General features: G+C 42.9%; 2 protein-coding genes across 3 annotated transcripts in view; both read left to right on the top strand.

The window, feature by feature from the left end:
* Positions 1-8460, top strand: part of CILK1 (ciliogenesis associated kinase 1) — a 30205-nt gene extending 21745 nt beyond the window's left edge. For both annotated transcript variants that reach the window (XM_081189118.1, XM_081189117.1), the window contains exons 11-14: positions 294-436; positions 1201-1329; positions 2174-2299; positions 4072-8460. In XM_081189118.1, coding sequence (XP_081045244.1) covers positions 294-436; positions 1201-1329; positions 2174-2299; positions 4072-4226 — 553 coding nt within the window. In that variant the 3' untranslated portion in view covers positions 4227-8460. The remainder of the gene's footprint in view (positions 1-293; positions 437-1200; positions 1330-2173; positions 2300-4071) is intronic.
* A 1834-nt stretch (positions 8461-10294) lies between these two features.
* LOC308584434 (glutathione S-transferase 3-like) lies at positions 10295-25008 on the top strand. Its single transcript, XM_081189228.1, has 7 exons — positions 10295-10376; positions 16771-16877; positions 19049-19100; positions 20111-20243; positions 21408-21549; positions 21743-21874; positions 23278-25008. The coding sequence occupies exons 1-7, from the start codon at positions 10325-10327 to the stop codon at positions 23422-23424; spliced, it is 765 nt and encodes a 254-aa protein (XP_081045354.1). The 5' UTR covers positions 10295-10324; the 3' UTR covers positions 23425-25008.
* Positions 25009-27455: the final 2447 nt, after the last annotated feature.

Raw genomic sequence — 27455 nt, 5'->3', positions numbered from 1 at the left:
CTCCCTCTCTTTCTTTTTTCTTTCCTTCTTCTCCTGCGATGAGGCTACATTGTAATATTTTAATGTTTCATTATTTTAATGCATTTTATTTTTGTTTTTAAGTTGTAATCATTCATCTTGCTTTTATTATTGCTTGTAAGCCGCTCTGAGCCCGGCCTTGGCTGGGGAGGGCGGGGTATAAATAAAAAAATATTATTATTTATTATTTTTCCATAAAAGTATTTCTATACTGCTGTATCATACATACTGCTGTATCCTGAAGTATAAACATGGCTGGTTGATTTTGGTTTCAGATTTGAAAGTATCCTGGATCTCAAGCCGTCAGCTTGCTTAGGAACTGGGAACAGCGCGCCTTCCTATCTTCGGCAGGACACACCAACGTTGCAAGTTTCTGCAGCCAAACAACATTACTTGAAACATTCTAGGTATTTACCTGGTTAGTAAAAATAAATATTTACTATGACGCTTCGTAAAATATGATAACTCGCTTTTGACGTGAGTGAGTAACCTTTAGTCCCAGATGTCCTGCTGCTTGTTAGCTGCAATCCTAACCCCACTTACAGGGACTTCAGTGGGATTTACTTCCCAGTAGACATGTTTTGTTTTCATTAAGCCATTTTCCTTAAATTTGCTACAAAATGCATTTTTGCAAACTTTATATTTAGCAACAACAAAAAATGTTTGGGAAACTATTTTATTACTGACTGTTGATTAGGTGTTGATCAAACTGTCTTCAGTTTATGATTGGTTGTAAAATAATGTTACATTTGTATACCATCCTTCCTGCAAGTTGCTCAGAGCGCGTTTTATTTGTGTTTTAGCTTCAAACAGTCCTGTGAAGTAAGCTGAACTGTGGTGTAGTAAATTGCTCAAGGCCATATATTTAGTTTCATTGCCTAGCATAGGTTTGTCCCCGAGTTTCCCATATCCAAACCCATCACATATTGCAGCTGGTTCTTTTCTGGTCTCAACTTTTCTGCTCAACTTACATTCTACATCGACAGCAACCACAATCTAATGCCCTTCACATTTAGGCATGTTTAACCTAATTGTGTGGAATATCTATGAAATTAACATACAAAAGCAAGGTATAATACAACCCCAAAGTGCTTGTCATCAATGGGCAACTGAGGAGCGAGATATGTATATAAATAAATGTATTCCTGCTGCAGTTTTACAGCGTCTTACTTCTTATTCTAGGAATAAGCACAAGAAATAATTTAGTCTCCAGTTCAAGCAAAGATTCCATCCCGTCCAATCCATGGTCCAGTTCTAATTTACCTGGAAAGACATCGGTGGTGGCAGGAGGGATCACCAGGCTGAACTCCAGTAAGGAAAAGAAAAATTGTCTTCTTCTTTTTTAGTTCTACCTACTTTGACCTGTTTGCTGACTGCGCTTTGTGATAGTGATCCAGTGTTTGATGTACTGACATCCTTGGCTGCTGGGTATTTACTGCATGAGACAGACAAAACAGGGTAAAGTGGCTGTGATCCTAAGTTTATTCACAGCTTTGATCCATGCACATTTACTTGGAAGTAAGTCCCGCTGAGTTGAGTGGCATTTCTTCCCTAATACTTCTGCATAGATTAAAGTAAATTCCTGCTGGTTTTACACTGAAGATCATGACATCATATACATAAAATATCAGATTTCCCCCCAAAGATAAAAGTCTCTGAAGGATCGATTCACTCAGGGCTCATCCACACTTCCCCCTGCTTTCCTCTGGGGGAAACCACTCTTTAGTGCTCAGTGAGAGCAAATGGCAATCCAGGTTTTCTCTGGGTTGACATTTGCTCTGATTTAGCACTAAGCAGTGGGTTTTCCCTGGAGCGGGGCAAGATGGAAACTGCTGGGACCCGTGCCTAGAAAGTGCGGGTCAAGCAGAAAGCCGCTTGGACTCTATGCATAGGACAAGTAGAAGTGTGGTGCAGTGCTGGCGCAGTTTCAACTCTTTCTGGTGACAGTACCATCTTATCACAGAAAAGGAAGCTATCACATGGGGTGGGACTTTAAGACATTAACTGGATTAATCATTGGCTGGATTATTAACTGGAATATATATATATATATGAGAGAGGAAAATAACTGGATTAATTTTTTAAATGAAAAAATAAAGGTGGTTCTTTGTGAAACTGTACTGGCCTACTGCATTGACCTCCTATTTTCTTTCAGGCAACACAGGAGCCAGTGGGCTAAGGGGTGCTTACATCCCTTCATTTCTGAAGAAAGAAGTTGGCTCTGCTGGCCAGAGGGTTCAGTTAGCGCCGATTATTGATGCATCGTCTTCGGACCCATCTCGTAAGCTCTTTCTGTTTCTGAAAATGGTGCTGGGGAGCACAGCAAGAATGCCACTGCACTGCAAAATGAGGGCGTTTCATCTGTGACTATCTGCAGTCCGCACCTGCCTGGAATTGTAGCTTTGTGAAGGGTGAACTACAGTTCCCAATGCTTCTTTAGGGTCATGATTTAAATGTATGGTGTGCATACAAAGCCCAAAAGGGGCAATTGTTGAACCAGCTTTCCCACTGTGGATTAAAGAGTAACGCCAGAAAAATAGGCATGTTTTCTGGGATGCTTCCCATGTTTTGTTTTGCAGTACCCAGGCAGATACATGGAGTTGTACTCACACACCCCCCCAAAAAAAAAAATCTGCTCCAGAAAGTCCTCCAACGCTCTGGCGCCGATTTTGAGAATATACAGGAAGCTGCAGAGGAGATCAGATGAAGGGGAAGTTCCATGGCAACCGAGGGACAGGGCCTGTAGTTGCTAATATTGCAAATCTAATCTTTTTTCAGTAGTTGAAATGGCTGATACAAAAGAGCCACTGTTTGTCTGAATACCAGCAGACTGAATTTTCTCTAGGACTACAGACCCTGTTTGTTCTGCAGTTGTATACCTATCACACAAGAATTCAGTGTCCTAAGGATTTTGGCTTTATTATTATTAATATTTCCTCAGGCAAGCATATTTCTAGACCTTGTGATGGCAACAATGTTGGACTATAACTGCCATCATCCCTGATAATTGACCATGCTGGTTAGGGCAGATGGGAGCTGAAGCCCAATAAAATCTAGAGGGCACCATGTTGGCTACCTCTAGCACAGACAGTACTTGGTTAATCTTTAGGATTCAACAACGTAAGCAGGGAATTGAGAGTATCTAAAAGCTCTGTGTTCCTACCCACAACTAGTGGTAGCAGAAAATAAGCCACTTCAGTAAAAAACCCCCCCAAAATATACTCCTTTCTTTGGCCTTTGACAGAACCTAGAGCAGTAGCTCAAAAACACCGTAACTTCTTATTCCAGTGAGGCAACTCTTTGTCCTGTTTTATTTTTCATATGCAAAGTGAGAGAGCAGGTCTTACGGTATCTTAGTTGACTTCTTCAGAAGCATGCAACCAAGATAGTTTTTCCTGGCTCCTCTCCTGGCATCTGCATAGAAAGTTGTGGACTGGATTCTGCGTGCTAGTTAAAGTATATAATTTTTTTTAAAAAAGACTAGTTCTGCTTATCATATTGGTGTACAGTGGTACCTTGGTTTAAGAACAGCTTAGTTTATGAACAACTTGGATTAAGAACGCTGCAAACCCAGAAGTAGGTGTTTTGGTTTGTGAACTTTGCCTTGGAAGCAGAACATGTTTCGCTTCCTGTTGAGTGTGTTCCATTTGTAAATTGAGTGCCCCGCTGCTATGGGAAAGCATGCCTTGGTTTAAGAACGCTTTGGTTTAAGAACAGACTTCCGGAATGGATTAAGTTCGTAAACCATCGTACCATTGTATTCATTCAGATTCAGAATTGGTGACAATGGTTTGGATACAGAAAAGCTTTCCGTTAATGGAAGGGTCAAGTGGAGCCTTCTGCAATCACAATTTTTTCCTGATTCCCCGCATCCCTCACACTACTCTGGACAGCCTCCTAACTTCTCAGAGCAAGGGAGCACAGGAGCTCTGAATCACCCCTCTGATTTGAAATTCTCTTAGGATCCTTTGGTCAAAGTCACCAGATTCTGTGTCTGAATTTAACGCCTGATCCATTCTCTCCTTTCACACTTCCTCTCTTTTTCCTTTGTAGAATACACTTCTCTGAAGTCTGTCAGACCTCATATAGGGAGGCCGTCATTTAACATACCTATGAAAAGCACACCAGGGCTGTTGCCCCACCCACCTCCAGTTCAACCAGTCCATGGACGAATTGACTGGTCTTCAAAATATGGCGCTCACCATTGAACTCTTGAGCTGCAGTATGCGTTTCACGAACAGTGACCAATGATAAGACTGTCTCCAGCAATATTTTATACGCTGGCAATTCTGTCGATCGTTTTTTTGTATGACCAAGAAATTTCAAGACCGTCGAAGAGGGTTTATTTTTAGTTGTATGTATTTGAAAGCAAATCTTGGACCTTTTTTCTATCATTTTTATTATGTGATTGGGGCAATTATTTTCATAGAACCAATACACATTTGTATATCAGGTTTAGTATTGTGGGTCCCTTGCTTTATTTGGCAATTTTTATATGATGAACTTGTAACTTTTTAAAAGAAAAGTATTTTTCCTTTTTTTGGCCTTTTTTACATAAGTGAATAAATGTAGCAGATTGAAGCAGTATTTAATATAAATAAGGTGCAGGTAGACATAAGGGCATTTACCAAATACTTTATAAAGTTAAATTTTCAACCTGGTATGTTGGAAAAATAACCTGTTAAGCTTAGCATCCAGAGCCGCCTTTCAGCTTCATAATTCAGCAGCCACAGTGATGTTACTGGTCTCGTCTTAGCTGTAGCAAAACATAAAAACAACTGGGGCATGAACTCCTTGTTCTTCATGTTACTGAGAATTGTTACAGCTAGTTGATCAGCAAGATAGACTAATAAAGCTTTTCCTTCAGACTGCAGATAAGAGTTTTGTATGTTCTGAACAAACCTGAAAAACCAAATCCTTGCATATAAAACATGAATTTGGCAGGTGGAAAGATCCAGCCTATTTTTTCAGTGTTCATTTGTTCCCTACATACAGCTCATATTGGTTTGGTCCAGGATAAGCTTCTCACTGCTGACTATGTAAACTGGAAAAGGGAAAGACTTGTGACACCAGGAAATTAACTTGACCACATGCTTCTTCATTCTAGCCTCTTTCCACAATGCAAACTAAACCATCTACAGATGGAGTCATCCTGCAGTGGGAAGCAATATGGGTTGCAAGAGTAGCAAGGCCCTTGGATAATATTTAAAGCAATATTAAATATGACAAAGCTGGTTCGTAGAGTAATATAAATGGAGTAGTAAGATAAATACCAGCAGCAAAGTTAAAATATTTTTTTATATTCCACACAGCCTACATTTCATTTTTATGGCTTGCCTTTTTGCAAATGCAGCTCAGCAACTTCTGTTACAGGGTTGACAAAATTTATCCTTTATATAATTCGAGGTTTACATTAAGAAATGGGCTGACATGCATATTTATATACTGTAATTTTAGGATCGAGTTCCAGCTGTTCTAGAATGGCCAGATTTTAGCAGATGTCAGTAAGCCAGAATTTTAAAGATTGAAGCTATACAGCAGAACATGGTATAGAAAATGGCAGATTCAAACCTATGCATTGTTTTAAAATGAAAACAAAGAGTTGCAAAAGTTTTAAGGAGACTGCCCTGCCTGGCAAGTGTTCAGCTGAAATGATACATCATTTTTTAAATTGAGGTGGAAGGAATGGGGATTAAGATCTCAGCTCACAGAAAAGGCTCAAGACGGTCTCTTTCTCAGGGAGAAATAATTACCCCAAGCCAGTAGATGGTTGTTTCTGTCTAGGCAGTTTTTGAGTATAGAATGAGCATCTTTTCTACATCTTTGTTTCCAATCTGTGGTAGGAATCATGCTGTGGCTTGAGCCATATTCTGCCATTGCATCTTCTCTGTCATCCATGAGGGCAGGAGATGCAAGAAGGCATGCTAAAATTGTGTGTCAACACCTTCCCATTCCGATGATCGGCTGACAAGGCTGCACTGGAAGTTGTCCTTTTAGCCTCCAACTGAAGCAGAAGGAAAGTCCCATTTCCTTTTGCATTGTGGTGTCTGGCCACTCCTTCACTAAAATACAAACAATTCTGCTTCAAGCATTTCCACACAGCAAAAGAGGTGTGCAGATAACAGAACTGCAGAGGGAATTTGAAAGCAGAGCTGTGAATGATTCTCTCACAGAAAACACAGGGTGGAGTTGGCAATCTCAACAGCTAGGATGGCAACAAAGGTGTTGTCAATTTTTTTAAAAAGTGTAACAGCTGCATTGTTCTTTATGCATGGATGTGAGACCTCCAGCCCTTCAGATGTGGCTGGACTCCAGTTCCCATCAACCCCTGCCAGCATGGCCAGTGGTCAGTGATGGTATAACATGCATTCTCCAGGTTGCCTACCTCTGCTCTAACCTGTCACAGGCAACATCCCAACTCCATAACTTTTGGGAAATCAGCATTTTTTTCTCCAGAAGGTAATAGGATATGAAGTCATCACTTGCCTTCAGCTGAACAGTTGCTATCTCCCTACCCCAAAATAACACCATTTGGGGGTTATCCCACCAGCTGTTTCATTTCCCCTATTTCCTTTGTTATTGAGGGAAAGTTTGTACGTAGTTTTGGTTTCTGCAACCATGGAAACACAAGACTAGCAGCTATTTCCCTCTCTCCTGCACATGAGCTATATTTGACCAGTATTTCCTATTTGTAGTGAAGCACAAAATGGACCAAGAAGTCGTTATACGTTCTTATCAGAGCCTACACAAAGCTTTGCTCGGTTTCATTGCAGTCCTCAGTGGCTGCTATATGAGACAGGTGAATTCAAAAGGAGATAAATTTGACCCATTTTTAATTCTGCAGTGACAACGTAATTTTCAAAATTCATTCATCAATGAGATAACTATCACCTGTTAAATCAATTTACTACTGACATGGTATTTGTAAATCCTCTGTTGTGGTATTTGTATATTCTTTGGTTCCTGCTTCAGGGAGTAGGACAAACAGAAACATACTTTTGCTTTTATACTGTTTAGAAAAATATGTGGGGGGTCCCCTCCAATGGAAAGCAAAATTGCAGGTATTTAATGGAGGATTATTTCATTCAGAACTTTTTTTTAAGGAGAACACTAGAGTTACTAATTATCAAACTGTTTAGCTTATATTTAATTTTGCTAATATGTTTTCCTTATTAAGCTGCAATTCTTACCACAGTTACTAAGGAACGAACCCCACCGGCATTTACTTTTGAATAACTGCTTAGGCTGTAATCCTGTTGGCTCCCTTACAGTCCTTTCAGTTCAGTACATGTATAGGATGTTCAGGCATGTAAAGGATTGCAATGTAAGAATCATGATAGATAATAGCCCAGAAATGAGCGCCGCAACCCCAGAGTCGTCCGTGGCGACCTAACAGTCAGGGGTCCCATTACCTTTACTATTGTCTAATTGCTTAACTGCAGTCCTGTACAAAATTACCTGGCAGTAAGGACCACTGAATTCAGTGGATCTTACTTCTGAGTGAGCACATATAACATTGTACTGCAAGTTTAACAGATAAGTCTGGAGCAGTTTACAGTGACACAACTGTCACTGAATTCATATGGAGCACCTCTGCTTGAAGTACCTTTTCATGAATTATTATGCTTATAATTTGAATTGACAACATAATTCCCTAGAGAGCAGTAAAATGGCCTTATTTCCACTTCTCCTTGGTTTGTGTCACAAAAAATGATAAAAACCACAAGCCGTATCTTACCCTGAGATCTGACCAAAAGCAACATCTCTGCCAAATATGCCACATGTGAAATGTTTTCCCTTAGCAATGTTTGTGATGCCTCTTCATATTTGAACCATTTGTCTTGCATGCTGTAGAGTAGCTGGTGGGTGAGAAGAGCGTGAAAGACACTTTATTCTGAAGTAAGATACACTCACTTGTTCCAATTCTGTACTACAGGTTAGTTTTAAATCTACTGCACTTAAATGAATGGGCACCTCAACCACCTTAAATTTGTTTTTCTTCAGGTGATTAAGGCTGCAATCCTAAACCTGCTTGAAGAGTAAACGTACAGTTTCCTACATTCAACAGCACTACACTGGCTTATAAAGTTGTTGAGGTTTATAAAAACTGGTTATTGGTTTATATTTGTGATGATTAGTCAATAATGTATCAGTGTTGAATAGCTCCACTCTACTCACACAGTAACTCTAGCACAGTTTGTGGATCACTACAGCCAAGGAACGCTTTAGTAAAAACAAGAAACATTGTGTGTCCTGTAGCCAAGGAAAAATATGTATGGAGAATAAGTACAAAGTTAAATGTGAGTCAACGGGTATAAATGGGTATTGAAAACCTAACATGTTTTCTACTTGGGGGTCTTTTGTGGGGGGTTTTAAACAAATGCTTGTTTCCTTTTGTGTCACGAGAGGCTCCTTCCCGAAATAAAGTGTTTCAAAAAATCATGTTTTTGAGTAGTGTTGAATAATCCCTGCATTCACTGAAATTTGGTTGTGCCCAGTGCTTTTTTTCAGCTGAATGGGTGCCATGGTCATTCTAAGGGAATGAGGGAGGTGTTCATGGTGAGTTCTGGCACTTCTTTTTCTAGAAAAATACCACTGGTTGTGCCCTCTAGTGTTCAATGCCTTTCCACTTCTACCTTTACACATTCTGAAACTAGTAAAAGACACAAGTATTTAGCTAATGTTCAACTCTTAATGGCACCATTGAGACTATTAAATAAATAAATAAATAAGAATTAATCAGAACTCAAGGGCCAGTTCATCGCTCACCAGCTTGTAGCACAGTCATGTTCTACATTCAGCACGCAGCTGACATTGTATAATAAAAATAATAATATAATAATAATATTTGTACTCTGCCTATTTGGCTGGGCTTGCCCAGCCACTCTGGGCAGCTCCCAACAGAATATTAAAAATACGATAAACCATCAAACAAAAAAAACCTTCCCTAAACAGGGCTGCCTTCAGATGTCTTCTATAAGCCAAATAGTTGTTTATTTCCTTAACATTTGATGGGAGGGTGTTCCACAGGGCAGGTACCACTACCAAGAAGGCCCTCTGCCTGGTTCCCTGTAGCTTTGCTTCTCGCAGTGAGGGAACTGCCAGAAGGCCCTCAAAGGAGGACTTCAGTGTCTGGGCAGAACGATGGGGGTAGAGATGACCCTTCAGTATAAGCTCTCCCCAAGCAATTGGGATGAATCCTCACTCATCCCAGCAACTTTGGCTGAATAAAGAACAAAGTCCCCAGTCCCACCCATATCTAACAATCTGGGATAGCAGCGGGAAACGGCGCTGGAAGAAGAGAATTTCCCGCAAAAAAAAAGGGAAGGTTGACTATGGTCCCATCCCTAAGACTTCTGTGGACTCATTCCTCATTCAATTTTTTTAAAGCAGAGATTGGCCGCCTGTCATGGGTGCTTTAGTTGAGATCCCCTGCATTTCCAGGGTGTGTGTGTGGCTGGGGTTGCACTAGACAACCCTCGTTATAGATAACTCTATTAACACATTTATTTGGAAAACTACAGGTAGATCTATGCACATTTATGCTGTGTTGTGTTTAGGATTTGCAACAATAAAATGCTTGTGTTTCTCCTCCCACAGACACCCTGTTTTGAACATACAGTTGGATATAATACGCTGCCTACATTTTTAAAAGGCATTGCGATGTGAAAAGAATGGCAAACTGCCACATGCAGCGCCTTACTTGGATGTGTCTGGAGTCTTGGAAGCTTGACTACCCTACGTTCTCCTACAAATGGACCTTGAGCTTGTTTGGAGGTTCTAGCAGGGGAGCGCAGCTATCGTATACCCTTGACCGAAGAACGGTACACTCCTTCTATCTGGGATGGTCGTCCTCTTCCACCGAGCGCGCAGCTTCGGGAGGGACGCACATGGAGCGGTGAGGGAGGAAGGGGACACCCGCCTAGCCAGCCAGATCAGCCGAATCAACCCTGGCGATCAATGGGGTGACAGATGTCGCAGCCAGATCGCCCTCACATCCAGAGAGAAAAGAGACCTAATGTCTATATATACCTCTCGGGAGACTGTTGCTCTCAAGTCATAGTGACCCTGATCAGTTTGTCTCGCTGCGCAAAAGTAAAATTCTTCCTCGAACGCTGAAAGAGAACATTAAAGAGCGTTCTGCAAAATCGGGTTGGTTTTATTTATTATTCCGATTATTTTGGCCCTCGACCTCCTTCCCAGGTCGCACTGAGCGACATGCAAATTAAATATCTTGCTACTGGCTGGGCCCTCTCGGCTTGCCCACGCCCCCTTGCCTGCTGTGCACAAAACGGCGAGGGAGGCGATGCCTGCTCCTGGACTCCGGGAGCCTTCAGCATTTGCAGCTACTACCGAAGGTAGGGTTCCTTGTTCGCAGTTGCAGCAGCCATGCACGTGTGCAGGCGTGCATCGTGTGAAGAGCTGCAAGGACGAGAGGTTGCGGGTGATGATGATCGTGATAGATAGTGGTTAGCAGCAGTATCTCCACCAGGCCTGTTGCACCCATCCATCGGGTTGCCTTTGAAAGGCACCGTGAACGGAGGAAAGGGAGCTAAGCTGCAGTTTGCCCCAGCGCTGCTTTGGCTTTGCGCATTTGCTTTGCTACGTTGCGGGTTGGAACGTGGAGAGCCGTTCCGGGGCTGGGCGGGTCCGGGTGGGAACTGAGCGTTCGAAGTTCGAAGCCTTTGATGTGCCCAGATCAAAGCGCTCCTCTGGCAGTGGGTTGCTAACATGGCTTGGTTACTGAGACTTAGCGATCCAGCGCTTAAGCAGCAGGGGGGGGGGGCTGCCGCAGCCCCAAGTCAGAGGGGCAAGTGAATGCACTTTTATTTCCCTCCTGCTTTCATCTGCTCATGAGTGGGAGAGGCTCTGTAGAACAGTGTTTCCCAACCTTTTTTGGGCAAAGGCACACTTGTTTGATGAAAAAAATCTCGAGGCACACCACCATTACAGCCCCGTGACGTCAGCGCGCAGCGTCACGCCGGGAGGGACGCATGAAAGTGTAAGTTTCAATTTTTTTTCCTCCCCCTTGCCGGGGAACCTCCAAGCTTTGGGGGTGGGGGGGGAGGAGGCAGCAAAGCGAGGCAGGAAGGAGAGCGCGGCTTGGCTGGGTGAGCTTTGGCAGGGGCAGGGAATGAGAGCCGCGAGGCGGGCGCTGCGGACGGAGGCGCTGCCCGCCGAGCTCGCAGGCAGCCAGGCAGCCAGACGGCGAGAGCCCCGCACTGGGCGGCCTCTCCTCGCCGCCGCCGCCCCGCCTCTCGCCGCCCGACTTGCCCGCCTCCCTCCAGGCAACATCTCGCGGCACACCAGGCAACATCTCGCGGCACACTAGTGTGCCGCGGAACAGTGGTTGGGAAACACTGCTGTAGAAGATCCAGAGGGCTTCTCACCTGTATGGGGCGCCTGCGACGGGGGTAGCCAATGTGCCGCCCTCCAGGTGTCGCTGGACTACAAGGAAAGTTTTATTAAACTAAAAAACCATACAGTGGTACCTCGGGTTACAGACGCTTCAGGTTACAGACTCCGCTAACCCAGAAATAGTACCTCAGGTTAAGAACTTTGCTTCAGGATGAGAACAGAAATCGTGTAGCGGCAGCAGGAGGTCCTATTAGCTAAAGTGGTGCTTCAGGTTAAGAACAGTTAAGAACGGACCTCCGGAACAAATTAAGTACTTAACCCAAGGTACCACTGTATTTGTGTTAGATTTGTTAAATAAATAAATAAATAAATGTGCAGTCTGCTTTGAGGGGCCCATTCACGCAGTGGCGTAGCGTGGGGGTGCAGGGGGGCCCGGCCGCACCGGGCGCAACATCTGGGGGTTAGGGTTAGGGGGCGCAAATCCACGGGTTAGGGGGCGCAAATCCACGGGTTAGGGGGCACAAATTACTTGCCTTGCCCCGGGTGCTGACAACCCACGCTACGCCACTGCATTCACGGCGCCCTGCAAACCAAGCACGGAGCGGGGATGGCGGGGTGCATGCCTGTTGCATCATTCTCAAGCTGCCCTCCAACTAGAGGGCGCTTGAGAAGGGCGCAACAGGGGAGACTCAAAGCTGGGCTTGCAGGGTGCCGTGAGGAATGTGCCCCTCAAAAAAACAAAACCTGTGCCCGCTGCAAGATCTGGGCACAAGATTCCTGCATTTGCAAGGGGTTGAACTAGATGACCCTCGTGGTCCCTTCCAATTCTACAATTTGATGATTTGATTATTCCTGTAGGGATGACACAGTTCCCTCTAGTTCAACAGATTTTCCATCCCTCCATACTTGAATCAGTAAGTTTCAGCATGGGAGCTCGCTTCCACCCATCTTCTGTCAGGACTTCAACTGCATCCCAGGGTTTTCTACATGGTGGAAAGGAGCTGTGTTTCCTACAGATAACCCATCTGCTCTGGATAATATCTCCCATGGATGCTGAAAAGCAAGGGAGACGAAATGGAGCTTTGAGGCACACCAAGGGCCAAGGGGTAGATCAAAAGTCCCCTGGAAGAGGAGAGAGCCCTTTTAGAAAAAAACTAGAGTTGTTTGAGGACAAAGCAAAAGAGACAAATTATCTTTGATTTTATTATGTATGTAAAAAATGCTGCACACCACCTAACTCTTCCTCCAGCCTTTGAATGGATCAAGTAGATTCAATGAATTGGAGTGCTATCTGTGTCTTCTCTTTATCGCCCCTTCTTTCTGATGCTAGATCCCCATTTGTAACTTTCTATTGGTGCCCTGTCTTCTGTTTGCTGGTGGTTCTAGCATTCTGACATTTATCTCTTCCTTAACGTTTCACTCGGAGTGTAAGTTGACCTGACTTTGTTGTGTATTGTTTGTGTATTGATGTCCTTTGTATCTACTACAATTTTTTAAAAAATAGTCTCCCAGCACTAGTTTTTAGAACTGCCCCCTCTTCTGAACAAAGGACTGGCACCCCCATAACACCAGCCCTCCAAGTCCCATCTCAGGGACAGCCCATAATAATACCGTGGTCAGTAGTATTGAAAGCCGCTGAGAAGTCCAGGAGAACGAAAAGGGAGAACTCTGCCTCCCAAATTGCACTTCCCAGCACCAGTCATCTGCTACAATGACTTAACACCAAAATAATTTGGTTCAATTAAAAAAATGCCACTGCTTATCATTTTGTTTCGCCTTGTCCTTTCTGACAACCATGATGCCATACTATTAATATTCAGGGAGCAGTAAATATTGCCAAATGCGGGGGCTTAGTTAACCTTCAAACACTTGCTTGTTTCTATTGTTGGCTTTCGAAACCATGTTTTTGTGTGTGTGAAAACCCACTTGAGATTTTATATTTGAAGAACAATCTGTTCCAGGACTTTTGCTTTTATGCATCTACCTGGTGGGTGAATTCAGTTTGTTCAGTCTGACCCTTCTAAAAATAACCCAGAATTTGAACTGAGAATGGGGAGATAAGAATACAATCAGTGGTACTGATTTTATGTCCCATATTTGTTGGCATGATCTCAAAGGAATGATGTCTAAGATATCTAGGAAAGGGCAATATTTTTTTCACTGGTGCTTTCCCCAAAACTGGTATAATATGAACTTTAGTACAGTGGATTTGTTTGTTTTGTTTCATCACTGGATACTTTGTTTAGCAATCATCTTCATTTCAGTGTTTCATTTCTCCCTCCCTCCTTGTGGCCCATTCTTCCAACCTTTCTGTGAAAGTTTCTCTCTCCAATTAATAATACTCATCCCCCCCCCAATTCATCTGTGTCACTGAATATGTATTCCTAAAAGTCAGATGAAAGTGGCAAGACTTCAGCTCCATGTCTGTGCACAAATGCAAGGTTTTTCTATACAACAATGGTCAGCGTGGGAGAATCCTTATATGTAGCTTGGTAGGAGGGGGAAAATTTAACCCTTTGCCTGATCAGATGCCCCATGTCACCAGGTGGCATAGGAGACAAACCTTCAATCAAAGCAAATGTGAGGTTTTTTCCTTCACTATTCACATTTCTGGTGTGTGGCATTGAGACAGGGCCCCTAGTGGTTAAAGCCCACTAACTCTTTACCATGGTCCCGATCCAGATTAGGTGGGTCTGCACTGGCAATTTGTGTACGTAATAAACTGCACTTAAGAGCACACACCTAGTTAATGTATCTTCTAGTATGGCCCTAAGTCACAACCAGCATTCCAGGTGGTATGATCCTGAAACCCCATAGGAGCAGCCCTGGTGGATCCTTCTCAATGCCATTCTAGTCCAGCATCCCCCTTCTGACAGTGGCCAATCAGAAGCCTCCAGGAATCCCACAAGGCAATAATCACGTTCTGTTCTTGCCCCTTGGCAACTGATGTTCGTAGAAATACTGGCACGCAACATGGCAGTTCTTTACCTTTCAAGGCTAATAACTGTTAATAAACCTATTCCTATTATTTGTTTGTTACAAGGCAGGAGAGGGAGTGACCTACCCAAGGTAGTGGGAGATTTAACTCTAGGTCTCTATGATCCTAGTCCAACCCTCACTAGACTAGCTCTAATCCCCTATAAAGCCGCGTAGGCAAGACTTTCTTTTATCTGACTTGAATCTGCAAGAATTAATTCCACCTACTTCATGTCATGTATAACTTTTGCACGAAGAACACCCATTGTATTCTGAAGCAGACCAGTTGTCTAAGTAAGAGAATCCTGTACATATCATGCTTTGATGTTCTGGTACAAGGTGTGCTTTTTGTGCATTAGGAACGGGTTGATACATATTGTCCATCTCTGGTTCACTCTGCCCTTTGCTGCCCACCTGCCTCTGTCTCCAGTTCCCTCCTCCTCTTTTGTCATCATACTGTAGTTTGCGGTGCCACCTGAACTGCAGCATGACAACATCCTTAGGGTATTATTATATGTCCTTTCTCTTTATTGTTTGGACTGATTCTCACACCTCTCTATTGGACCTCAGAATAAGGTATTCCTTTTGAATGATCCTCTGAGAGAAGAAAGGAGCAAACATGGCTGCCTTCTCCTCCTCTAGACTAGTTAGACTAGAAACATTTTCTATCCAAGGCATTCATTTCCTACAATAAACAACTTTATTATTTTCTTACCTACAATCATCTGTGTTGTGTCTGTGCGATTGCAGCAGTCAGGTGTACTCTTTAACTCAAATGCAGTAGTAGTAGTAGTAGTAGTAGTAGTAGTAAAAATAATTAATAATAATACTCTGCATCATAAGGGGCTTCAATGGATAATTGGTCCAGCTACCCCACTACAAATAGCCGTTGTTTCATTTTCCTCTTCTAATGGTGCTGTAATGTGAAGGACTTGCTCTTATTCCAGGTTTTCTCAATTCACCATCTTCATGTTAGAAGTGGGATCTGAAATAATTTCTCCAATGCTCAGTATGAGCCTACAAAATAGAATACAGTGGTACCTCGGTTTACGAACTTAATCTGTTCTGGAAGTCCGTTCTTAAACGGAAATTGTTCTTAAACCGAGGCGCGCTTTCCCTAATGAGGCCTCCCGCTGCGGGTGCCCTTCCACCGTTTGGCTTCTCTTCTTAGACTGAGGTAAAGTTCGCAAACCGAGACACTACTTCCGGTTTTGCAGATTTCGTAAACTGAATCGTTCGTAAACAGGACTGTTCTTAAACCGAGGTACCACTGTAGATTGAATTTGCAGACTGCAGTTGGCTAGCCTTTGCCCACATTCTTCGATCATCAATGAGCAGCTGAAATCTGGGTGGTTTTGTTTTCTTTCTGTCTTTTTATTTATGTCTCTTAGCCGAATAAGTAGCTGTTCTCTCCAATGATGCAGCTGTCTTCCTCAGTTTTTCAGCCGTTGCTTCCCCCCTCCTTATTAAGGGACGCAGCAACACTGAGAACTGTGGGCTATTGTTTACGTGCCAACACATAATTTTCCCAGGATCCTTTCTGCTGAAGACTAGAGAAAGTAACAGACTGGGTGCTTTTCCTACTTCCAAAAATGTAACTAGTTTGACTTGAATGCATTGCTAATTGTGCACTCTTCCTGCCTTGTGGGTTGCAGAATAGAATAGCTTTCTTTTGGAGTTCTTCTAGTAACCTGTTCAGTCCTGATAGCTGTTTTCCTTTCCTTTCCTTTATTTCTTTTAAAATAAAGTTTTATTAAAATAAAGTCATTAAAGTTTTTCACAATACAATAGAAGACAAGCTAACCTACACAAAGAATAATAAAAAGGGACAAAATAAGAGAAATGAAAAGAGATAGAAGAATACAAGAACTTTTCACACAAGTGTATTTTAACGTTTGTCCCCTACTAGTGCGGGGAGGTAACCTGGCCATTGGACTGACCTACGTAATATTTGTTCCAATTGGGACCATTGGAAAGGATTTTTCTTAAGGAGGGTGGTGGGGTGCCCTGCCCACCTTCTGCCTTGCCAGTGCAAGTCCAGAAAAGCTCTGAATTTGGTGGTCCATCCGCCCTTAGGGTTAATCTGCCTTTGCACCCACTTTTCCTTTTGCACAAAGGGATACAACAACAACAACAACAACACTGTTTGGGCAGTTTTTATTAACATGCCAGGGAAACAAGTGGAAAGTACTTTGTATGTTAGCAATGTATCAATAAGCAAACCATAACAAACTGCATTTGCTGAACGATGGCCTTTTGTACTATAACCCGGTGTGCCAAGAGACCTAATGACCTCTCTGTATTGCTTAACGAACGATGATTAGTTTCAGATCTTTATTTGGTGAAATTTGTTTGCTCAAGCAAGTTGGCTGTGCACCAAGAATGATGCCTTTGTGTTTCTTTTCTTGTTTTCATCAGGCAATCAAGAAGCTGAAATCATGTCTGGAAAGCCCAAACTGTACTACTTTGATGGAAGAGGCAAGATGGAGTCAATACGATGGCTGTTAGCAGCAGCTGGGGTGGAGGTTTGTGTTTCCTTGTCTGCCAGCTTCTGTACAGAGATGTTATCATGGTTATGGGATATGCCTTGTACAATATGGGATGCAGTTATTAGGGCACATTACATACTGTAGCCAAAAGAGATGAGAATCAGTGGGGTATTCCTATTTCTTACAGCACGAACAGATTTTGTTTCTTGATGTGTTGAAACTTTGAAGCAAGCAACTTTTTTTTTTTTTGGCCATATCTTGATGGAATATATGATAAAGCCATCAAGCCAGATAAAGTTGTCCTGGGGTTGGATAAGCCGCCTTTAGCCTTGGGAAGGTCCCCCTTTCCATTTATTTTTGGATATCCCATTCATACTATGGGAATATATTTTGCCCCTTCCTTTCACCAGCACAGCATATAGAATAGTTGAGAATGAATGCATGTACAACCTGCTACACTTAAATTATTTTCATTATTTGCTTATTTTGCAACTGCACATTCTGAAGCCACACAGTCATTTATAATAATAATAATAATTTATTATTTATACCCTGCCCATCTGGCTGGGTTTCCCCAGCCACTCTGGGCAGCTCCCAACAGAATATTAAAAACACAATAAAACATCAAACATAAAAAACTTCCCTAAACAGGGCTGCCTTCAGATGTCTTCTATAAGTTGTTTATTTCCTTGACATCTGATGGGAGGGCATTCCACAGGGCAGGCGCCACTACCAAGAGGGCCCTCTGCCTGGTTCCCTGTAACCTCCCTTCTCGCAGGGAAAGAATTGCCAGAATGCCATCGGAGCCGGACCTCAGTGTCCAGGCTGAACAATGAGGGTGGAGACGCTCCTTCAGGTCTACTGGGCCAAGGCGGTTTAGGGCTTTAAAGGTCAGCGCCAACACTTTGAATTGTGCCCGGAAACGTACTGGGATCCAATGTAGGTATTTCAAGACCAGTGTTATGTGGTCTTGGCGGCTGCTCCCAGGGGAGAGGAATTTAGAATCCGTATGTCAGTACCGCTGAGATCCAATATAGAAAAATGTTCTACTGTTATGTACAAATTGTTGGCAAGTCATGAGAACTAGAAACATGACTTTAAAAATCTGGAGTGGTATTCAACAAAATGCTTCCTTTAGTCCCAGGACTTCTCACTGCAGAATGGGGCTTCCTCTCTGTCGCCTCTCCCCAGTTGCCCCCTAAATCTGTTATGGGGGTTCCTCTAACCCTCTGGAGCAGATTGGGGGGGGAGTGTGGTGTGAAAGGAGAGGAAGGGGAAGTTTCACTGTGCAAGTAGAAATCTTTGCATTAGCAGAAGCACTTAGCTGGTGTCTGCCTCAGATTCCTCTGAATTCTATCGAAAGCTTATGAACCACCCAAAAGAGATAGGGAGGATTTGATGTTTTATGAAAAACTTTAATTCTGGTTGTTTTTTTGTATTACAAGCTGCTTTGATGACCCTGTTAGGCCAGAAAGACAGGATATATATATTTAAAAATCAAGTAAGTAGTACTTTCTTAGATGTGCCAACATAATATGAAGAAAGGTTGCTCTTTGTCTTAGAGTGCTCCTATTTTACTCAACTTTTACCCAGCACAAATCAGTAGTAGATAGGTAGCCGTGTTGGTCTGCCATAGTCAAAATAAAAAAATTCCTTCCAGTAGCACCTTAAAGACCAACTTAGTTAGTTCTTGGTATGAGCTTGGTATTTACCAGCACAAATCAGTAATCCAAAGCAGTTTATCAGAAATACCTAACTGCAGTACAAGGGGAGAGGAATTAAAAATATGATTTCAAGGCCCTTAAACTTGGGCAACTGGACATGTGTTTTTTCTGTGTATCTGCTTGTGGTTTTTGCATGTGTTTGGTTTTTTTTTAGTCCTCGTGCTATTGCATTGTGTGATTCAGTTGAAATCCACTCGGTATCACAGTGATGTAGGAGGAAAGGAAAATCTTATCGGAAGTGAAGAAAGCAGCTGTTCCTTTCTTGCATTTCACTGGTTTTAGAAACCTGATTCAGTGCTGGAAATGCCCACATCTCGATAAGAAACGGTTTGGTTAAGTTATGAAAGGCTCATTGCTTAGTTGTGACTTTTCAGAAGTAACAAACTCAAGGAGGGTGCTTGTCCTTGGATGACGTTCAGTGATGAGTGTGCTTCTCAAGCACTGCAGCAATTCATTACACTTTTTCTTTTTCTCATCTGGTAGTTTGAAGAGGAATTTCTGGAGACCAGAGAGCAATACGAGAAGCTGCTTCAAGGTAATTCGGTGATTTTGAAAATATTTGACCAGGCAAGACAAACAAAGTACCATACTTTTCCATGTACAGTGGTACCTCAGGTTACATGCGCTTCAGGTTACATACGCTTCAGGTTACAGACTACGCTAACCCAGAAATAGTGCTTCAGGTTAAGAACTTTGCTTCAGGATGAGAACAGAAATCGTGCTCCAGCGGCAGCAGGAGACCCCATTAGCTAAAGTGGTGCTTCAGGCTAAGAACAGTTTCAGGTTAAGTACGGACCTCCAGAAGGAATTAAGTACTTAACCTGAGGTACCACTGTATAAGACTAGGTTTTTTTACTTTAAAATTATGTGAAAAACTGAGGGTCGTCTTATACACGGGGCAATCTCTCCCCTATTTTCTTAAAATAGGGGGCATCTTATGCGTGGGGGTGTCTTATACATGGAAAAATACAGTATCTTCTTGGGTAGGAGCAAAGGGAAGGCAAAGACTTTTGAGTGCCAGAGAAGAATTGTACTCTTCCATTTCAAGTAAGCAACACAGTCTAGTGGCCGAAGGGAGAGATGTTGATTTTAATTGATCTCCTCATCCCCCGGCACCACCTCCTTTGCTATTCAGGAAAGTTCAGTATTGAAAGTTATGAATGCATGAAAGCACACCTAGCCACAGAGGACACTGCCCCCATTTTCTTAATTTGGAATCCCCCCAAATAGGTGTTGTGTTATACACGGGGGCGTGTTAGACACGGAAAAATACGGTAGGTCTCTTGAAACATGTTTTAATGGTCACTGTTTACCTGACTTGAAAACAATGTTGCTAGCTGACTGCAAGCTTGCAAGATAGTTTTTTGTGTTTTGTTTGGCCAGTCCGTGTAGAATAATAGTCTCCATGTTGCTGTAGCCAACCATTTCCTCATTTGGTCTCTGCAGTCCTTCTGAGCACCAATACAATACTGTGGGATTGTACTGACTTTCATTTCTAGAAGGAACATTTTGACCTTTCGCTGTTTTTTTTTATCCTCTCAAAAGATGGATTCCTCCTCTTTCAGCAAGTGCCCTTGGTGGAAATGGATGGGATGAAGATGGTTCAGACGCGAGCTATCCTCAGCTACATTGCAGCAAAGCACAACCTCTATGGGAAGGACCTGAAGGAGAGAGCACTGTACAGTACCAGAAACATTTAGCTAGCTTTAAGTTGTACTTCGGGTCCTGTATTTCACTCTTGTTTCTGGCTTCTGAGACCTACTCCATCCTGGGGCCGTTCAGATAGGGTGGACTACAAATCCCATCAGCCCCTGCTCAGAGTTGCCTGTAAAGGGGGATTGACAGTTAAACCAACTCTGAGAATTGTAGCTCTGTGAGGGCAATTGGCAGAGGGCAGAGGGTCTTTTTGGTGGTGGTGCCTGCCCCTCCCATCAGATGTCAAGGAAATAAACAACTATCTGACTTTTAGAAGACATCTGAAGGCAGCCCTATTTATGGAAGTTTTTGATGTTTGATATTATATTCTGTTTTTAATCTGTTGGCTGGGGAAACCCAGACAGATGGGCAGGGTATTATTATTATTATTATTATTATTAACAACAACAACTCCTCTCTGGGCCCTTAACAAACTACAGCTCCCATAATTCTTTGGGGGGAAGCCATGACTGTTTGAAGTGGCATTGCAGGGTTTTAAATGTATGGTAGAAATGTGGCCTGAGTCAAAGGGCTTGTCCACCACAATTCCACTTATCCTGCCACTTTCCCCCAGGGAAACCCACTCTTTACTGCTGAATCGGAGCAAACATCAGTCAGATTCTCCATGGAAAAGAGCAAGTGAAAAGCAGTTTTTTCTAGGGAAAGTGGAGGGGCAAACTTTTACCTGTGCTTTCTAAGCATGGGACAAGTGGAATAGTAGTTGGTGACGGATGATTCTTTAGCTAGCCTTCATGAAAAGCAAACGATGGGATTGAAAAAAATCATAGCATTTCCATGTGGACTAGGATTGAGCACTTTCTGCCTCAGTTGCCTGCAGACCCAGTTGTCCTCTCTTTCTGACCGTTTACAAAGTAGTGCCTTCCAGATATTTTGGGGGAACAACTCCCATCATCCCTGGCCTTTGGCTGTCTTAGTTGAGAGTTGGAGCCCAGCACATCTGGATGTTTGCAACAACATGGAGAAAATCCTCCATCACCAAGCAGCTGGAATTGCAACGTCTTGTCGACACAGGGTAGTTGGCGGCCTCTTTTCTGCACAGCAGGAAAAAGCTGAAATTCTGTTTTGTGTGTGCATGTCGTAAACAAGATGGGCACCTTAACAGATGCATGAATATATGTCTCCTTAGAATTGACATGTATGCAGAAGGAACAATGGACCTAATGATCTTGATTATGATGTACCCTTTCTTAACACCTGAGGACAAGGAGAAGCAACTGGCTACAATCGTCAAAAAAGCAACACAAAGATATTTCCCTGTTTATGAAAAGGTGCGTTTCAGTAGCCTGCTGTTATAAAACAGGCTTGTGATCTGGGCCGCTTCACAAATTTAATGTGTAAAATGTAACACGGGAAGACCAAATGTGTGGTGTGTGTTTTTAAAAAAGGACACGTATAGCGATGAGAAAGATGCTTATGTGTGCTTGGGAAGCTGTTAGCTGGGCTAACTTTGGTGTCTTGCAGGTGCTGAAGGGCCATGGAGAAGATTTCCTTGTTGGCAACCAGTTCAGCTGGGCAGACGTCCAGCTGCTTGAAGCTATTCTGATGGTGGAGGAAAAATCCTCCAGTGTTCTGGCCGACTTTCCTCACTTGCAGGTACGGCAAACAAACACAATATGAGCGGTGTTAGAAATTCAGATCTATAAGCTCGGCACCAAATGGCTCCTTAAACCAAGGTTGCAGTTGCCAAAATGGAATGTCTGGTTGCCATTTTGGGGGGCTCTAAAGTCTTATTTTTCAAACGATGGACTGACTGTGATTGGTTCTCAATTAAGCATCTGGCTAGCTCAGATGACAACCCTCAGCTCGGTGAAGAGCTTTGAGAACTTAAAGAAGAAAAGTCACTTGATTCAGGGACATCCCACATATATATTGGCCTATTCCGACCTCTTTTTCTTAATGGTGACACAGCCATTCATAATGTAGGGATCTCCATGTGAGCAGGGCAGTGGGGTGGGGTAAGGGATATTAGTGTGTGAAAACAATCAAGAACCAGTGATCCCCAGATGGAGATGTCAGACACCATCCTGGCACTTGGTTGCAAGTGGTTGAAAACCAGGTGCAAAATGCGCCTGGCTCCTGGCTAATTTCAAACACTGAATATGTGTTATGTTGTTTCTTCCTTTTTAAAAAGAATTCCTTTCCCATATGTTCCAGACCTGAAAGCAGATGGGTTTCTATAGAAACCTCTTCTAGAAAACTAAGTTAGATCTTAGGGTAATGTGATGATGATGATGATGCACACTAGTTCTGCGTGATGAGTGGCTTAATGTTGCCTCCCATTACAGAATTCTGAATTGGCAAAAATGCTTAGATGCCCATGAAGCCACTCTCCTTAATTCAAACCAGAGTGAACATGGGAAGCATGTTAAAAATTCATTTTTTAAAAAATGGCTGTTGACCCAGCTGTAGCAAAGAGAGCTGTGGCACTCTAGCTCAGCGGTTCGCAAACTTGGGTCTCTGGCTGTTTTGGGACTACATCTCCCATCATCCCTAGCTGGCAGGACCAGTGGTCAGGGATGATGGGAACTGTAGTCCCAAAACAGCCAGAGACCCAAGTTTGGGAAACCCTGCTCTAGATCATGGGTTGGGGAACATGTGGTCTTGCAGATGATTCCACCTCCCATCAGCCTTAGCCAACACAAGGATGATGGGAGTTGTAGTCCGGCAACACCTGCAGCTCTAAAGTTTTTTAGCCTATGCTCTAGAGCAGGCATCCCCAACCTTCAGCCCTCCAGATGTTTTGGACTACAAATCCCATCATCCCTGAACACTGGTCCTGTTAGCTAGGGATCATGGGAGTTGTAGGCCAAAACATCTGGAAGGCCTCAGGTTGGGGATGCCTGCTCTAGAGATTGATTGGCTTGTTGGGCCATCAATTTTAATAGACTCTACCAAATGGTTTGAAGGTGATGGGCATTTTTAGTGCTATAGTTCAGGTTCTTTGATTCTGAGTATGCTTTCTCTTCTTTTTTTTCTTCCTTTCCACTTGTTTGCAGGCTTTTAAAGAACGGATCAGCAACATCCCCACAATTAAGAATTTTTTGGAGCCAGGAAGCCAGAGGAAACCTGTGCCTGACGAGAGATACGTGGAGACCGTGAGAAGGGTCCTCCAGATGTATCACAATATGTCTGCAAGTCCTTAGGCAGCATTTCTGCTGAGCTCCAGAGAATCACCAGTACTAATACCTAATAACAATGGCTGTCGTAAAACTCATGGCATTGTGTTAGAGACTAGACTGCTGCATGACACTTGATAGCTGCTAAACAGGCTTCTCCATGGGGATGTGCATCCACATAGAAAAAACAATATGCCCACATCTAAAACACATTTAAATTGCACAATATGCCCACATCTAAAACACATTTAAATTGCACAATTTCACTATATGCAGGCAAGGTAGGAATGCTCTCGTGAGATTTGGCGGGAAGTTGGATTGTCCTGCGGGATCTTGTGAGAGCAGTCCTACCAGTCCCAAAGATGGCACACTGAAATTTGAGGTCCAACACTGGTCATGGCTACCTGCAAAGAACCCTGGGAGTTGTAATTTGTTGAGGGTTCTGAGAACTGTTAGGAGACCCCTATTCTCCCCACAGAGCTACAACTCCCAGAACTCCTTGGGGAGAGGGATTGGTTGTTACAAAGCACTCTGGGACAGACCAAATAACCCGCTGAACATTTGAGCCAGGCAGGATTTCTAATTCAGAGACATTTTTTAAAGGCAATTTCCCCCCCTCCTCCTTGTCTCAAAAATGGGCGCCTTTGAGCTGTTTGAATCCTGGCAGATCTGATGCCTTTGTGGAGTAGTACTATAGCCTGTAAATGTCAAACCATTTGGCTGCCCCGCTCCAGGCTAAAAGCTGGAAGAAGACAGGGCTGGTCTTCACTGAAAATTCATGGAAGATTAGTTATCAGACTTGAGGGATCTTTCTCAAGTATCCCTGGAATCTAGCAAAAAGTTAAAAGTTAGATGGCAAAAGACAGGGTGTGTCTCCTTCTGAACTGTAACCCAACAAACAAATGAACGGATTTTGAATTAACTAAATATGAAAAGCTTCAAAAAATAAATCATATAAACACCTTTTCCATTCAGAAAGCAAAACAAAACCAAAATTTCTCATGCACACCCCTAATACTTGTGTCCTTGCTAGTAGTAGTAGCATACGTAGCAAAGGGAGAATGCCATATACAAGGCCTTCTTTATTAGCAGATATATTCATCAGTCTTCCTACCCTTTTTGGAATACAGCTTTCTTTATTAAATATATTTTGTGTATCCTGTTTCACCGGGTGAAGCAATATTTTTATTCAGCTGGACGGTTATAAAAAACACTATTAGAAGGGAGGCTCGGACAATCCTTCTCTGCCTACCAGTGTGTTCTGCAAATGGAAGGGGTTTGCTGCAGAGCTGGAAAAAAAATATTAAGAGAGTCTGTTTCAGTCTTTCTGCCTTTCATTGCTGGTATTTCTGAGCTCAGACGGCCAAGGTTATGCAAAACGCATGAAGACATTCAAAGTGACACTTATTTACAAATTCCTGTGAAATCAAAATACACTTAAGTTGCTAAGCCTTCAATATATTTTATCTATCTCCTACAACTTTTGCGTTATGTTATTATACTAAGCTGACATTGGATTTGGTATATTCAATTTATGTAGTGTTTTTCTTCCTATTGCTGCTACAATCTGGAAAACTCTCTAATAAACTACCTTGATTCCTGAGTAAAGAAGCTTTTCCTTTTCCTTACTGTGTAACTATTGTGTGGAAGCTGTGCTTCTGGATCAGTGCCAGATTTACGTATAAGCTAAACAAGCTATAGCTTACGGTCCCACTCTCTTGGGGGTCCCAAAAAATTTAAAGGGAGAAAAAACTGGATGTACATTTTATTGGCAAAACCTATTGGTGTTTTGCAGCTTTCTGACTACTCTGCTAGGTCTGGCTAAGGTCTCGCAACTAAACGCAGAGTTCATGAAAGCAGTTGGCAACTTGGCTGCAGACAGGTTGGACGAAGCAGGAACCAGGAACTTGTAGTTAGCTGTTTATTATATACAGTGGACTATTTACAGGAACACGGATCTTTAGCTAGCTCTCTCATACATGAATCACAACTCTCAACCTCGAACTCCTACACTGACACATTCCAGTTAGTAGGCCATTAATCATTATTTCCCTGAGAGAGCTTGACCAATCATGGAGCTGTTTCCATGCCTCTGTATCACCAGGCAGATTACACTCCTTTACATTGCCTTGGCTGTCTGCCAAACCCTAACTGACTCTGTGTGAGTGGCTGCACATATTCAGATTCCCAACACATTTCCAAAATATAAGATAAAAAACAAATAAAACCTACATACAGCAACAGTGTTACTTATGATGTAAGTAATGGGCCCCGCCTGCTAGTCTGCTCCCTAAAATATCACTGGTTTGCTCATTTCTATATACAGTGGTACCTTGGTTCTCAAACTTAATCTGTTCCAGATTTCAGTTCAACAATTACTTTGGAAAAATACATATTTTGTTATGTGCAAATGGATGGATACCTATTAGGTCCATAAATTACCATATAGCATACAGTGGTACCTCGGGTTACATACGCCTTCAGGTTGCAGACTCCGCTAACCCAGAACTTTGCTTCAGGATGAGAACAGAAATCGTGCTCCGGCGGTGCAGCGGCAGCAGGAGGCCCCATTAGCTAAAGTGGTGCTTCAGGTTAAGAACAGTTTCAGGTTAAGAATGGACCTCCAGGATGAATTAAGTACTTAACCTGAGGTACCACTATATTCAACACAAAAGCAGTGACAATTTGTTGTTCACAAAGGACAGCTGTACCCATTACTTTCAGTAGCTTAGGGCCTCATCAAACCTAAATCCAGCCCTGTTCTGGATCCTTTATTGATACTGCAATTTTATATGTCTCTACCCACACATATGATTGTGGTTGCTGTTGCTGCTTTCTCACTTAATAGAGTTATAGAAACAGAGAATTGTAGAGTTGGAAGGGATCCTGAGGATCATCTAGTCCAACCCCCTGCAACGCAGGGATATGCAGCTGTCTTATATGGGGATCGAACCGGCAACCATATGATTCCCTAGCCCCAGCTTGACGTAGCTGAAAAAAGCCGCAGGCCACAGAAGGCAGTCTGGGGTAGCTTTTTCAGAACCTTCTTTCAGATAACATATCAGTGGCTATTTTTAGACTGACTCTGAACCTCAGTTGGATAATGACTAATATTAGGGCTGTTACGTTACTGGCTAAGGTTACAGTTGGTGGACGATAGGAGACTACCAAAATGCTGTGTTTCAAAGGCTATGCCTACAGCTGATAGTATAGTCTGCTAACTCAAATTCCTGGTCAGTTCACAATGCACAAATTACTAAATAAGTGTGGGTTTTCTGAAGGCACCCTCTTTTGCTAATAAGGCTGTTTTTCGGAAGCTACATTTCTGATAAGTTTTCCTAGGCGAAAGCTACCTGCCAGGTAGAGGAAATGAATCAAATTCAATTGCTTGCTGCCAGTGCCACCTGCTGGCTACTGCTTTGTTTTCTAATCTTGCCAGTTAAAAGCATCAACAGAATGATTTGTTGCACATGACTCCCAAAAAGTGATTCTGGATGATGATGATGATTTATTAAATTTATATAGCATCCTTCACCCAAAGATCTCACAGCATAACAGTGCAAAAGGAAAACAAAATTATGGGGCATTACAGTGGTACCTCGGGTTACATACCCTTCAGGTTACAGACGCTTCAGGTTACAGACTCCGCTAACCCAGAAATAGTACCTCTGGTTAGGAACTTTGTTTCAGGATGAGAATAGAAATCGTGCAGCGGCGGCGTGGTGGCAGCGGGAGGCCCCATTAGCTAAAGTGGTGCTTCAGGTTAAGAACAGTTTCAGGTTAAGAACAGACCTCCAGAACAAATTAAGTACTTAACCTGAGGTACCACTGTATAGGCAATTAAAAGCTGGCACTGCTCAGAATGGTGGGCTAGGAAGGGGAAGCAAGGGAGACAGAGTCTAGGCCAGGGGCCGGCAAACTTTTTCAGCAGGGGGCCGGTCCACTGTCCCTCAGCCTTTGTGGGGGGCCAGACTATATTGGGGGGGGGAATGAACAAATTCCTGAGCCCCACAAATAACCCAGAGATGCATTTTAAATAAAAGCACACATTCTACTCA

The sequence above is a fragment of the Podarcis bocagei genome, assembly GCF_964188305.1.
Source record: "Podarcis bocagei genome assembly, chromosome: 3".
In the NCBI taxonomy this organism is placed as follows: domain Eukaryota; kingdom Metazoa; phylum Chordata; class Lepidosauria; order Squamata; family Lacertidae; genus Podarcis; species Podarcis bocagei.
Note: the sequence above shows the minus strand (reverse complement) of the source record. Positions and strands in the feature narration are given on the sequence as shown.

Bases quoted from the DNA above. Each gene is read 5' to 3' on its own strand.
- LOC308584434 (XM_081189228.1), top strand. From the start codon at position 10,325: ATGCCTGCTCCTGGACTCCGGGAGCCTTCAGCATTTGCAGCTACTACC. The intron at 16,878-19,048 runs GTTTGTGTTTCC...CTCATCTGGTAG, and splicing joins TAGCAGCAGCTGGGGTGGAG to TTTGAAGAGGAATTTCTGGA. The intron at 21,550-21,742 runs GTGCGTTTCAGT...GGTGTCTTGCAG, and splicing joins ATTTCCCTGTTTATGAAAAG to GTGCTGAAGGGCCATGGAGA.